We start from the raw sequence: 15,281 nt of genomic DNA, 5'->3' as shown, positions 1-15,281 counted from the left end.
CTCTGCTTCTATCTCATAATACATGTCCATGATAATAAAGTAGTTGTTGTTAGGAGGTTAAAGCAGGAAAGCACAGAGTGTGCTCAATTCACTGGCATATATATAAGAATACACGTGATTAGGTTTTACCAAGATAGAAATAGATTTAAAAAAGGTCCCTCTGAACCATAACATTTCCTGTGAATAGGAATTGAAGGAACTTTTTAGGCATGGTTCGTAACAGAAAAGTGAAATTTGTATACTGTATAACTAAATAGCAAAATGTATATACAGTAGGACACATTTCAAGTTCTATAAAAGGTATATGGTCTTTTGAATTTGTACTTGTAAAATGATTAATGTCACAAAGAGATTATTGCGCCCAACATAATAAGAACAATCATTTGAGGAGGATATTAAAAAACATTAAATACTTTATCAAAGCTTTTTAATATCAATCACAATAAAGTATTTTGAAAGAAGTTTAATTCTGGACCAAATCAGCAATAAACTCCAGAAAGATCTTTTGAGGATTGCTAAAAACTATCCTGGCAGCTGAGCAGGTATAGGAGTTTGTAGGACCAAGTAATATAACTGGTCAATGCACTTTTGAAGACATTTGCCGAATCAACGTAGGGATCCAACATGTAAATATCTCCTGACATATCTTGAAGCCCCAAGTAATTCCAGAGGACTGTAAACCGTGTACTATACTTTATAATGTTACTGCCAACAGATTCCCCAACCATTATTCTAGCTAGAACAGAGAGTTTTTCCTGCTGTGATACAGATTGCCATAAACCAAAGTGTAGACAATAGCTATTCCTATGGTTTACTTTTATTTTCCATTTTGGCTGTAGTTCTCCTCAAGAAAGGCCAAGTATTTTGCAATATAACAGTTTGCCTGTGAAATATCATTAAATATACATATAGGATATATTTAAACCGTGATGTGAGTGTCTTTGCATGTTTATACAACTCCCTTCTACAACCGTGTTATCGTGACTTCTACTTCAAAGGTCTTGTCTATTGTTTTGTTTCAATATTACATGGGTTGTAAAGAGCAACCCAATTTAGATCTAGAACAGGCTGCACCCCATGTACATTTGTTCGGTAAAGGCCTCTTTCGCACGTGTGTGACCTGAAAGTCGCTCGACTCGAAGCAATGCCTGTGTAATCTTGAGGTCAATGGACCATAAGTCACAAAGTAGTGCAGGGATTACTTTAAAGTGGCTGCAACTTGAAGTCGCACAGATATGAATGGTACTCATTGGAAATCATGGTGTATGACTTGTCATGCGACTTTACAGTCAAAAGTCGCAGGACAAGTCGAACAAGTGTGAAGGGCCTTGGTGAACAATTGAGAATATAAGCCAATGTTACCATACACCTGAGACATAAAAGCACTCATTGTCTTATGAATATGTAACCCACCATACTGTACATTGTCTTGTATATATTTTTTTGTGTTTTATTTGTAAACATCATGTAACCCACCATACGGTACTATACATTGTTTTGTATATAATGCAAGCCAACATACCTATACTGTACATTGTATTGTGTGTCATTTTTAATATCATGTAACCCACCATATGTGTTCAGTACACGGTCTGTGTTATATTTAATATCATGTAACTCACCTGTACTGTATATTGTCTTGTGTGTTATTTTTAGGACCATATAACCCACCGTACATGTACTGTACATTGTCTTGTGTGTTATATATGTAAATATCACTAAACCCACCATACATGTACTGTACATTGTCTTGGGTTTTATTTGCAAATATGTAACCATACCAATGTGCGCCTTTTGTTGATTGAGCTACTTCTTTTGGTTAAAAAAACTCAGATCCAGGTGTGTTTATGTAAATACTCCTAAAGCGATTCAAATCCACTTAACCGAGTCAAGGGTCACAGCTGTGAATATACTGTGGGTTGTATCTTTAGATTTTTCAATAAATGTTCTAAATGCAGCCTCTTCAAGCAAGCAGCTGTACAGGCAACACACGTGTTACTTTCGGATCTCAAACACAATGGAATTTATACAGATTTCTATTTTTACTTTTAAATTGCTTTGTACATTTAAAAAAAAAAAAAGTGAAAATAAGGACACAATTGTTGGTTGTGTATTTAGATAAAGATGTCAGCTAACAGCGAGTCTGACATGGGGCAGGAATAGGTTTTCCTTGCTATTCGTTCTCTACGTTGTTCTCTCCGATTATCTCCTCACATCCTCTGACCTTCCCTTTAAAGCCCCATTCACATCAGTGCGGTCCAGTTTTTGTGTTGTGTTTTTTTAGATGCGGCTGCCATTAAACTCATAGAACCTGCATTTTCATGAAAGTACATCAAAGTGAACGTGAACAGAATTTAATAGCGGCACATCAAAAAATGTGTGTAAAAGGCCTATAAAAACATGATGCAGAAAAAAAACGTACCACACTGATGTGAACCCTGCCTAAAGCAGAACTCTCCATTAGGGAAACCTAGGCACACGCTGCTCTCTGTTAGATTGGGTGTCCCTTTTCATTTCAGCAGGTGTCCCTGTCCCACTACATTACACACTTCTTTGCAAACCATGCAGTGGGGTTCATTAAGAAAACACATACAGGCTAAAAAATAGCAATCTCTGTACTTTGTGTAGTTATTTTAGAAAACATATTACAATTCACTACCATGTACTTTTTACTCTTTTACTAGGTCAATATTTATCCAATGTAGGTATTTTTGCAAAATGGAGGAACTTGCCCTTTCCTGTCTAAACAGGCCAAGTGGTGTAGTGTTGATAAGGTGGAACATACCTATGAATTAGTTGAAGAAATGGGTGTTTAAAGTAATTCAAACGGTCTTTACTGGTGGATTAGCTATTTCTTACATATTATGAATACCCTATATAAAATCCTAAAGCCAGATAACTATTTAATCACAAACTAGAAAATGTAGCCTGTTAATCTGTTAGCCACTATATCTGCAATCCAAAAATATTTTCAAATACCAGAACATAAATATGCAAAAATATTTTACTTGAAATATTACGAATAATCCAGATTTGCTTCTATGCTCTAGGGAACCTTGACTAACTTCTAATGACTATACAAAATAACGGTTGAAATCACTACTTTGAGAGTCATGTTAAAGTCTAGTGTAGTCTACATTGTTTCCTTGCTGTAAGGATATTGCTTTTAAAAATAAAAGCAATTTATTAACTTTTCATAAGCACAAACTTGCTGGCTACGTCTTTTAAAATTATATAGTTCTGTAAAGCTATGTAGAGTTTAGACCCAACGTATTCGTTTGATCTTACGGGTTATCAGAGACATGCTACAGACAAACATGATTTAATAACGAATGGGCAAAGAGCTGATTAAACTCTAATCTAGGACAGGTCAAACCACTTATAGCAAATGTTTAAATACTGAATAGATGTGTAAATCAACAGTGAGGAGTTTGGTACCCATGAACCTTGTCCTATACCCATAGGTTTGAAAGGTGTAGGCAACAACTGGGCTGTAACAGATTACAAACTGCCGCCACAGAAAACTTAAGGGCACTCAAGCTGTACAATTATTGACCAGTAGGACATTTAAGGCCGGTGACCCCAGTATCAGTGAAAATATGAGCAGAACACAGTATTTATAACAAATGCACACCGATAGCACACTAGAATACATGTATATCTCAGCACCAGGTAAAAACAAGATGGCTGGAGCTTTTTATGACCGCCAACCACTATCTATTGTCTGCAGATGCGTTTACTTTGGGCCCTTTCATCTAGGCCATAATACAGATACTCATTTTAGCAATATCTATACTAAAAATAACTTTAAAAAAATCTGTGCTGTATTTCTGTTAAACATTTCACAAACAGGACATTATCCTGTAAGAAAAGGGGGAAAAAAAGTTAAAAACAAAGTTGTATACAATTTGTACCATTTTAAAACATACAATTAATAAAGCAGAATGGCTACTAAAATGTCTCTGAGATTTGACTGCCCTCAGCAGATACTAAAATAAGTAATTATAAATGTTGTGCCATGTATACAGTATATCTTCTACAAGGGGTTGACTGCACCACAACAGGTAGCCAAATGTCCTGTGTCTGTAGTTATTTTCCATCAGCCATTGGGACCCACAAAGAGGTTTTGACGGAATTTAAGATCTAGAAAGATAGAAAAAAAATGTGTACATATTCAAGTAATCATTTTGTTTATATAGGTCATGGGTGCTCAACCTGTGGCTCTCCAGCTGTTTCAGAACTACAATTCCCATGAGGCATTGCAAGCTACTGACTGTTACAAGCATGACTCCCAAAGGCAGAGGCATGATGGGACTTGAAGTTCTGCAACAGCTGGATAGCCACAGGTTGAGCACCCATGATATAGGTTATATAAAATCATCAGGGTACCTAGAAGGTGGTTAAATATCAGCAGTCATAAAAAGCTTAATCTGGTGGTATAGTTTGACAGGCAGGAATAAAAAAGAAAAAAAAAAGAAAGAAAAAAAAAGGCAAATGCAGTTCATGAAATCATGAAAAGGTAATTTTATAGGCATTTCTGTACAATAGACAATGAAGCAGGACATCGTTGACTATGACCAATGTAAAGGGCACTCACTCCACTGACCACCACAAAAGTGAGAGACGCCCCAGATATACTCCTGACTGTTGCACTCTAACTGTGCTGTCCATTATATATTATTGACCTCTGTAAGGTATGTTGTTTATTGCACAGTCCTGACCACTGCCCTGATAGCTGCACTGTCTATTACAATATTCCTAACAGTTACATTCTATAAGCTTTAGATTTAATATTTAAATAATGTTAAGGCTGGATATCTCCTGTATACAGGTTTCATTACTATAGTGTATAAAACCCTGGTTTAATTACCTATTTTTTTGATTATTACAATATTCTTACATAAGAAATGTTTAAGGAGATGAAATATCCCATAAGAAGATGTAAAAGTGTTCCCTCCCGCATTTGTAATACAGGCTCCGTCTTCAATGACCTTCAGATTGTACATATGCTAACAGCAAATCTAAAGCATGTCAAAAGAAAAATCAATCTCGAAGACCGTTATCCAAAAGATCTTCGTTAATGATAAGCGTTCCTTAGAATTCAACCTATAAATGCCACTAATACCAAGTTGCTTTCACACCATTATGGAAGCTACTAGAAAAAAAATAAAAAAGGATAAACTGACTTTGATTGTCCTTATTTTTGTGTTTCCTCTCCTGCATTATTGAGCTGTTTCATTCTTGCCTGGACATCTTCATCTGAAAACAAATGAAAAAAAAAATCATCTATAGCTTCAGGCACAGTAATCTATTGAAACCCATATTTCAGTTTACTGAGGCTTGCCGTTAGGCAATTCACTTCCAGGATTAAATAGATAAGACCAACATGATGTGCAACGTTATATTTTATCTGTCCCTGTCCCACCAATGAAGCCAACACTCTAATGTCCCAATTACATTCACACACTACAGGGAGTGCAGAATTATTAGGCAAATGAGTATTTTGACCACATCATCCTCTTTATGCATGTTGTCTTACTCCAAGCTGTATAGGCTCGAAAGCCTACTACCAATTAAGCATATTAGTTGATGTGCATCTCTGTAATGAGAAGGTGTGTGGTCTAATGACATCAACACCCTATATCAGGTGTGCATAATTATTAGTCAACTTCCTTTCCTTTGGCAAAATGGGTCAAAAGAAGGACTTGACAGGCTCAGAAAAGTCAAAAATAGTGAGATATCTTGCAGAGGGATGCAGCACTCTTAAAATTGCAAAGCTTCTGAAGCGTGATCATCGAACAATCAAGCGTTTCATTCAAAATAGTCAACAGGGTCGCAAGAAGCGTGTGGAAAAACCAAGGCGCAAAATAACTGCCCATGAACTGAGAAAAGTCAAGCGTGCAGCTGCCAAGATGCCACTTGCCACCAGTTTGGCCATATTTCAGAGCTGCAACATCACTGGAGTGCCCAAAAGCACAAGGTGTGCAATACTCAGAGACATGGCCAAGGTAAGAAATGCTGAAAGACGACCACCACTGAACAAGACACACAAGCTGAAACGTCAAGACTGGGCCAAGAAATATCTCAAGACTGATTTTTCTAAGGATTTATGGACTGATGAAATGAGAGTGAGTTTTGATGGGCCAGATGGATGGGCCCGTGGCTGGATTGGTAAAGGGCAGAGAGCTCCAGTCTGACTCAGACGCCAGCAAGGTGGAGGTGGAGTACTGGTTTGGGCTGGTATCATCAAAGATGAGCTTGTGGGGCCTTTTCGGGTTGAGGATGGAGTCAAGCTCAACTCCCAGTCCTACTGCCAGTTTCTGGAAGACACCTTCTTCAAGCAGTGGTACAGGAAGAAGTCTGCATCCTTCAAGAAAAACATGATTTTCATGCAGGACAATGCTCCATCACACGCGTCCAAGTACTCCACAGTGTGGCTGGCAAGAAAGGGTATAAAAGAAGAAAAACTAATGACATGGCCTCCTTGTTCACCTGATCTGAACCCCATTGAGAACCTGTGGTCCATCATCAAATGTGAGATTTACAAGGAGGGAAAACAGTACACCTCTCTGAACAGTGTCTGGGAGGCTGCGGTTGCTGCTGCACGCAATGTTGATGGTGAACAGATCAAAACACTGACAGAATCCATGGATGGCAGGCTTTTGAGTGTCCTTGCAAAGAAAGGTGGCTATATTGGTCACTGATTTGTTTTTGTTTTGTTTTTGAATGTCAGAAATGTATATTTGTGAATGTTGAGATGTTATATTGGTTTCACTGGTAAAAATAAATAATTGAAATGGGTATATATATTTTTTTTGTTAAGTTGCCTAATAATTATGCACAGTAATAGTCACCTGCACACACAGATATCCCCCTAAAATAGCTAAAACTAAAAAACAAACTAAAAACTACTTCCAAAAATATTCAGCTTTCATATTAATGAGTTTTTTGGGTTCATTGAGAACATGGTTGTTGTTCAATAATAAAATTAATCCTCAAAAATACAACTTGCCTAATAATTCTGCACTCCCTGTATAGAACCAATTGACAGGGGGACAAGTAACCCCATGCCACAATATTTTAAAATAGAAGTTAAAACTGGTGGCAAATGTGCCAACCTCTCAGCCACCAAGGTCATTGTGACCACATGCATTTTTTGCTATGTAAATAAAAACAATGAACATTTAAGAAGTTTACCGCAAGAATGTCCTTCAATGTCATCCAGAAGATTGGCTGTGGAGGCTGCAGTTCCCAACCTGCACTTTAAGTTAAGGTCACAGAATTGAAGCGAACATCTCCAATAAAATGTCCAAACAACCCACATCACCAGGGGCTCACACATAGCAAAAAAAATAGTTTTACTTACAAATGCATTATTTCAGAAGAAGACACTGTATTATTTATACTGTATGTATATGTTATGTTATGTGTAGTGCCATACCCTTTCATTTAAAAAGACAATTGTACAATTATTTGCAAATGAAAAGTTACTTTCAAGTTGTGCTTTTTTTATGCGACGTTGAAAAAAAAAAGAAATGTTGAAATAATAAATGGTAAAAAAAAAAACAACAACACAACATAAAAATGGTAGCCAATATGAAAAAATATGTAAGTTAAAACATTCTCTTTCTTTTGCTTGCAAGGTGTTTTTAACCAAGGTCCCATGCACATTAAAGGTCACCTTCTTTAATCAAACATATGAATTAAATAAGAAATACATGGTTACACAGTATTACCCTGACAGTTGCAGACTTCCTGCAAGTGTCATTTTACAATGGGGTTGCTGAATTTTCACAGCTGCCACTGCTGTGTAAGGCAAAGCAATTTCGAGCTGCAATTTAATGGCGGCTAATCGCCAATAATAGTGACGACAGGGGAAGAGAACATAAACATAGAAGATATGCCCTAGAAACTTTATTCAGGTTTTTTTTTTTTTTTAAGAACATATCCATAGTTTAATGGGCATTAAAGTAGGAAAACTTTCTAGTCAAATAGAGAAATATTGTTAAAAAAAAAATATATATATATATCTGCTCCAGGGTTAGGGTTGTTTACAAGCAAAACATTTACTTTGCTGTGCTTTCCATATTCCTCTCCATTCTTTTTATCTCTCTTTTATCTCATTCTTCTTAATCATCAAAATAGTAGTGCTCTCACGCTAAAGATAATATACAAAATATAATTTGCAAACAATACGTGAATACACCAATATGTAAAGTGCAAAAGGAATAAATAATTCTAAAGAGTAAAATAAAGTGCAATATAATTTTGACATGTGTAGTCCATATAAAAAGTGCAAAAAAAGTGCAATGAGGATCAATATAGCAACAAAACTATTGCAATGGATGAAAATGTGCATGGATGAATAGTGAAAAATGACTTTCTATAAGTGCTGTTCACATCCGGGATCTATTCACAATTGAAATGATGAATCATATAGGAAATCCTACACCAGTCTCCCAGAACTCTCACTTCTGCATTAGTTAGTGGGGCATATGTAGTTCTCTCGTCTTCCCTCTGTTGACTCTCCACTAATGGTAGTGCTGGCCAATATCCTCCACCACTCCCTCTGTTCTCCTGGCTGTCAGCTGTCTTAAAAAGGGGGCGCTCCAGCAAGGGGCACTAAATGGGAAGTGAAGGGAGAGAAAGACCTCTAATGGTGTAGTAGGTAACTGTAAAGCTTTATTGAATGTCATAAAAATGGACTCTTACATCACATGAATTAAAACGAGCAGTGTATAGTAAATCGTGGCGTTGTGAACGCCGTCTTACTTGTCCTCCGTCTATCTCCGGTCTGCGGTAGCCTCGTTTCCTCCCTACGGTGTTACGTCACGCACCTCGTGACTTCTTTGTGACTTTTAATTCATGTGATGCAAGAGTCCATTTTTATGACATATATTTGCAATATTATTTTGCTATATTGAACCTCATTGCACATTTTTGCACTTTATATGGACTACACAGGTCAACATTATATTGCACTTTATTTTACTCAAGAGTATCAATTCCTTTTGCACTTTACATATTGGTGTATTCACGTATTGTTGTTTGCAAATTATATTTTGTATATTATCTTTAGCGTGAGAACACTACTATTATATTGAACATTTATGTGTAAGGTGAACACTGACAGTTTTTGCAGCTTTTGCACATTCTTATTCCTCCAGTCACATTCACAGTTTACTCTTGAGTAGCGCGAAAGACTTACATTCATTTAATGCTCATTCATCATACTGTATTAGGACAACAGATACAGGACAGTACTACATGACTACACCATATCTTCTTCTTGATAACAAAAGAGTATCATTCTGTAGTTCTCAGACATCTGAGAACAATGTAACTGATAAAGCACAAGCAAGGAGCACAGACCTTAGCAAATCAACATTTCTGGCAAGATCAACAGGTATGGCATTTTGCGAGAATTTACTGCAGGGAGAGTGAGGTGCAGGGACGGACTAGGCTGACCGTTTCCTGGCTGAAGCGATCAGCCAGGAAACTCACCCGGAGGACACAGAGCGGCTTGGCTGGACTGCCGTGGCGCCACTTTGAGCTGAAGCTGCAGCGGTCTCCTCCTCTTGCGTATCACACACACAGCAGACATCTCCCGCCATGTGTTACGGAGCTGGGTCTGTGTTCGGTGGCTCGGTGTAACAAGGTCCCGCCCCCCTAGACCGTCTCGTGTTATAGTAGATTGATTCAGTGATCCACCTATCACACAAGCCGGTCTAGGGGGTGGGACCTTGTTACATGAGCCGCCGAACACAGACCCAGCTCCGTAACACACATCCGCTGTGTGTGTGAACCAGCATAAAGGCAATGGCGAGTCTGGAGTGATGGGGCAAGGTGACGCTGCATTTGATGGGGCACTGTGAAGCTGCATTTGATGGGGCACTGTGAAGCTGCATTTGATGAGGCACTGTGAGGCTGCATTTGATGGGGCACTGAGGCTACATTTGATGGGGCACAGTGAGGCTACATTTGATGGGGCACAGCGAGGCTACATTCGATGGGCACAGCGAGGCTGCACTGATGGGTACTGATATGTTTTATGTTAATATTGTTAACAGTGTTGTTAATATTTATTTTTGGAACTTAATTCTGCTTAAAACATTTAACAGTGTAATTTCATGAGAAAATTTACAAGGGCGTGTTTAGGGGCGGACTTAGGGGTGGGGCAGGGGAGAAGTTGGGTGGTGCAACTATTGGCGAGTAACTCTAAAGGCCTGGCTAGTGGCTCAGGACTTACACATATACACAAACACATATACACACACAGAAATGTGTTATGCCTATGTGGATAAGGCCCATTGAGACCTGTCTGTTCTGGTAATTAACATATGCACATTAAAGCAGCCCTTTTCAAATAAATGTGCTGCCATTCACAAGAATGTATAAAAAGTTGGAAATGCGCCATTTCAACACACGTGCTTTAACATGCGTCGTGGCACGCTGCAATGCATTTTTTTAGAGGTGCATTTAGTTATGGGTTGCCACTGACAATGAAAGGCACAACATGCTAAACGCACACAACAGGCAGTAACAAGTGCATTTTTACAGCACACCACAACGACGAGTGGTCTTAACGTGACCTTAATCAATTTGTCAAATATGATTGACAGGCATGCACAACATGACTGTAGGGCACCTTTAGTCTCCCCCCCACCCCAAAAAAAAAAAAAGAAATGAGTGTTTGTTTTTTAAATTTAAAATAGCTTTAAAAGTTTTTTCATACAGTAGAATGCTTAAAAAACTTTCATCTTTTTATTATTCTGTGTCTGCCTCACTTACAGCCCAATTGACATCGTCGCCAGGCCTAGAAGTGACCGAAAATCTTTCGAACATTGACACAACAGGATTTGCATAGAACATTTTATTAGGTGGTTGGGGAAAGCTAAAACCTCGGTTAAGCTTTTAATTGCCCCCACAAGATTTCCACGCACATTCTATCAGTGTGACAATATTGTTACCAGGATGAAAGCAAGAGAGAAATTCCCTCTTTAGGACACAAATAATAAAATAAAAAACAGAAGGAGTTAATGGTTCTGTTCATTATTTTTTATATATATATATATATATATATATATATATATATATATATATAATCACGTTTTGGCTACAGATAAATACAGCATAATACAGTTACAAAATGATAAAGGATACACTTGGTGTTTGAGCAAATGTTTTCTCTTTGACTTCCTCATCTTTGTTTTCTCAGAAAAAGCCCGGGCTATCTCCAACAACTTTTTCCTAGTAGCTAAAAGGAAACAATGCATTAATAAAAAAAAATAAAAAATTATATATATATATATATATATATATAAATAAAAAAAAACTAAAAACACTGCACCCATTAAGAGCTGGTTCACACCAGAGCATGGTCCATGTAAAAAAAAACGCTGCCTTTGCAAGCTGCTGCAGGTGCCAATACATGAACGGCACCCCAAAACGGGCACCAGTACCATGCGATTTGGTGAGGCGCTCTTCAAAAGTAGTGTAGTATGCACTACTTTTTGTACTTTCAGGTGCACTTTGAAGCCCATTCAACTTAATGGGCTGGAAAAGCAAACTGCAGGTGTGAACCGACACTAAAGAATACATTTTACATTCATGTTAACCAGTAGTCATTTGATCAAAGCTTCATTACAGAACTGGTAAGGGGACTCTTTATGGGAATCACTATTTTTAACGGGTCAGCCCTTTTTTTTTACAATTCCTGTCTTCCACCGCGGCAGACGGACTTGTACTTCTCAATGGATGACGGCCCATGTAGTCCACGGACAATTCCTCCTGCTCTCTAACAGAAAGCCTGTACAGGGGTATGAGCAAGAAAGCTGGACAATGTGTCTCTAGGGGCCCGAGATTGCACCAAGGATCCATGGATCATGTATGCAATGCTTTCCAGACTTCTGTAGGCCAAAATAACACATTCACATGTTTTGGCAAAAATATGTGCATTTATTTACTGAAAGGTGTACTTATCCTTTACATTTTTGAACACGCTCCTACATTTTAATGTACGTGCATCGAATATTCACACTGTATTATATTTCTAGGATACAGAGACATCATAGAGAAACTCAGCAGAGAGAACAATTCCACTGGCAGTACTGCTCAATTCTTATTTTCTTGCACATTCATGAGACTTTGCATTGCATAGTGTCATTTGTCTCTTATTCAGGAGATACAGTGGCACACAGACAAAGTCTTTGTAAGGACCACAGTAAATAAACAGAATGATTTGCTATTTTCATTCAGATATTAATGTCTTCTGGCTTCCAGCCAACAATTTGTCTGTTGACTGCTGTGAACCAATAACTCAGACTTCAGAACAACAACAAAAAAAGTTTTCTTTTTTTAGTTTGCGCCGTTGCCGTCTTAAGCATTAGGCTTCATTTCCACTGGCGTTTTTACAGCCACTTTTCTGAGCGTTTTTTACAGCTTAAAAACGCCTGTCCATGTTATTCTATGGCATCATGCCCACATAGGCGTTTTTGAGCTGCAAATGGCATAGGCATTTTTGAGCTGTAAAAAAAACGCAGGACCAGGGCGTTCTGAAGCTCCAGAGTAGAGCTGTAAAAACGCCAGACGTTAAAAAACGCTAAAAAACGCACGAAAACGCTCAAAAACGCGACCGCTGCATTTTTAAAGCTGCAGCTCACAAAAATATATATATATTTTTTTTTTTTACAAAATAAACATGGACAGGCGTTTTTAAGCTGTAAAAAAGGCTAACAACAGTGGCTGTAAAAACGCCATTGGAAATGAAGCCTAACAGTTATCAGCCAGTACTAGCTGGATAGTATTGTGCTACGTGCCGAGGACACGGCAGGCTTACCTCTGAGTAGACACCTCAGGCAGTCCCCCAGGATCTAGCATAACAGACTCCAGACTCAGTTGACTTGTGATTATACAAAGGGATAGGCATTTTCTTTCCCCTACAAAATTACTTGCCCCAGTATATGGGTATCATCAGACCACATTTGCTTATGTATATCCCTTGGCAGATATAGATGCACTTGCCCCTGAAGATTGGTATAAACCACGAAAATAGTTAGGCTTATCTGGATGCACCTTGTTCCATAGACGGACCAAAGCATTTTATTAATTCCGATTTTACCCCATTATCTTCTTTTAAGTGATCTTAGAATTTGGAGGATATTTTTCCATGCCACACAATGCAATGTGCTACAATGCTATGACTTTTTCATATTTATGGCCTGCCATATATTTTTCATATGATTCAATAATCCTCATGTATATATGCTATTATGTCGTATTATCTACTGTTCAGACAATAAACTTATAGGCTCTTACAATGGATGTCTACTTTAGCCACACTGTACATGCCTCATTTAAAGTCCCAACTCTTTCATTTTTTGTATACCGATACAGGGATGGAGACATAAATATCCATGCGTCTCATTTAACCACTTAAGGACCTTGCCTGTTTTTCAGAATCGGTGTTTACAAGATTAAAACTTTTTTTTTTTTGCTAAAAAGTTACTTAGAACCCCCCAAACATTATATATATATTTTTTCTAACACCCTAGAGAACAAAATGGCGGTCATTGCAATCCTTTTTGTCACACCATATTTGCGCAGCGGTCTTATAAGCGCACTTTTTTTTGGAAAAAATTACACATTTTTTAATTAAAAAATAAGACAGTAAAGTTAGCCCAAATTTTTTTTATATTGTGAAAGATAATGTTATGCCGAGTAAAATGATACCCAACATGTCACGCTTCAAAATTGCGCCCGCTCGTGGAAGGACGTCAAACTTTTATCCTTAAAAATCTCCATAGGCGACGTTTAAAAAATTCTATAGGTTGCATCTTTTGAGTTACAGAGGAGGTCTAGGGCTAGAATTATTGCTCTCGCTCCAACGATTGCGGCTATACCTCACATGTGTGGTTTGAACAACGTTTTCATATGCAGGCGCTACTCACATATGTGTTTGCTTCTGTGCGCGAGCTCGTCGCGATGGGGCGCTTTAAAAAAAAAAGTTTTCTTATTTATTTAAATTTATTTTATTAATGTTTACACTGTTTAAAAAAATAATAGGTCACTTTTATTCCTATGACAAGGAATGTAAACATCCCTTGTAATAGATGACAAAACAGAAAAAAATGTCTCTTTAAAGCGGGAGTTCACCCATTTGTAAAAAAAAAAAAAATTCTCCCCTTAGCTTCCTGCTCGTTCGGTCTAGGGGAATCGGCTATTTGTATTAAAATATGAGCAGTACTTACCCGTTTTCGAGCTGCATCTTCTTCCGTCGCTTCCGGGTATGGGTCTTCGGGAGCGGGCGTTCCTTCTTGATTGACAGCCTTCCGAGAGGCTTCCGACGGTCGCATCTATCGCGTCACTCGTAGCCGAAAGAAGCCGAACGTCGGTGCGGCTCTATACTGCGCCTGCGCACCGACGTTCGGCTTCTTTCGGAAAATCGTGACGCGATGGATGCGACCGTCGGAAGCCTCTCGGAAGCCTGTCAATCAAGAAGGAACGCCCATTCCCGAAGCCCATACCCGGAAGCGACAGAGAGGATGCATCTCGTAAACGGGTAAGTACTGCACATATTTTAAAATAAATAGCCGATTCCCCTAGTAAAAACGAGCAGGAATCTAAGGGGGAAAAGTGCCCTCTAAGGGTGAACCCCCCGCTTTAAGAAGCATGGGCGGAAGTGCCGTTTTGATGTCGCTTGCTATGCTATGGAGACGGGTGGGGGTCATCTTGCCCTCACTCGTATCCCAGCCAAGCAGAAAGAAGGACCTGATCGCCTCCGCCGACGGCTCCGGTAAGCGACGGGCCCCTCTCCCGCCGCCGATCACGGTGATCTTGCAGTGAATCTGTCGCCGAGACCACCGTTATCGTTTACAGGGCCGCTCACAGAAAAGATGGATATCTCAGTTGTGGCAGCAGCTGCTGCCGTTACCGAGATATCCATCTTTAAAGTACCGACGTATATGTACATGAGCGGGTCCTTAAGTGGTTAAAGTCCTCCCCCCCCCCATTAGCTCTTACCTCTGAGTAGAAATACTGAATATTATGGTGGAAACGGCAGACAAAATAACATTTATCTACAGATCTGTAATAGCACTTTAAAATTAAAGGGTTGAATAAAGCATCTGTCCCCTCTCTTTGGGTCTCACCTGGCAGGTTTTTTTTTAAATAAGTTTTTATTGCTAGAGAGGCATTTTACAGCTTTCCAATGCACATTACAAGAAGCCAAAGATAATACAACAGCAGGAAAACAGAAGTACAAACAAAATATTAATACATCT

The 15,281-nt window shown here is 38.6% G+C and overlaps 1 protein-coding gene across 1 annotated transcript in view; it reads right to left on the bottom strand.

The window, feature by feature from the left end:
• Positions 1-1,698: 1,698 nt before the first annotated feature.
• CUEDC1 (CUE domain containing 1) overlaps positions 1,699-15,281 on the bottom strand; it is a 149,194-nt gene continuing 135,611 nt past the window's right edge. The window contains exons 9-12 of the mRNA XM_040337855.1: positions 11,164-11,257; positions 7,198-7,256; positions 5,187-5,259; positions 1,699-4,143 (exon numbers count right to left, since the gene is read on the bottom strand). Of these exons, the coding sequence (XP_040193789.1) occupies positions 5,198-5,259; positions 7,198-7,256; positions 11,164-11,257 (215 nt within the window). The 3' untranslated portion in view covers positions 1,699-4,143; positions 5,187-5,197. The remainder of the gene's footprint in view (positions 4,144-5,186; positions 5,260-7,197; positions 7,257-11,163; positions 11,258-15,281) is intronic.

Source organism: Rana temporaria, chromosome 2 (genome assembly GCF_905171775.1).
Source record: "Rana temporaria chromosome 2, aRanTem1.1, whole genome shotgun sequence".
NCBI classification, from domain to species: Eukaryota; Metazoa; Chordata; class Amphibia; order Anura; family Ranidae; genus Rana; species Rana temporaria.
This window is presented reverse-complemented; position numbering and strand designations above follow the sequence as displayed.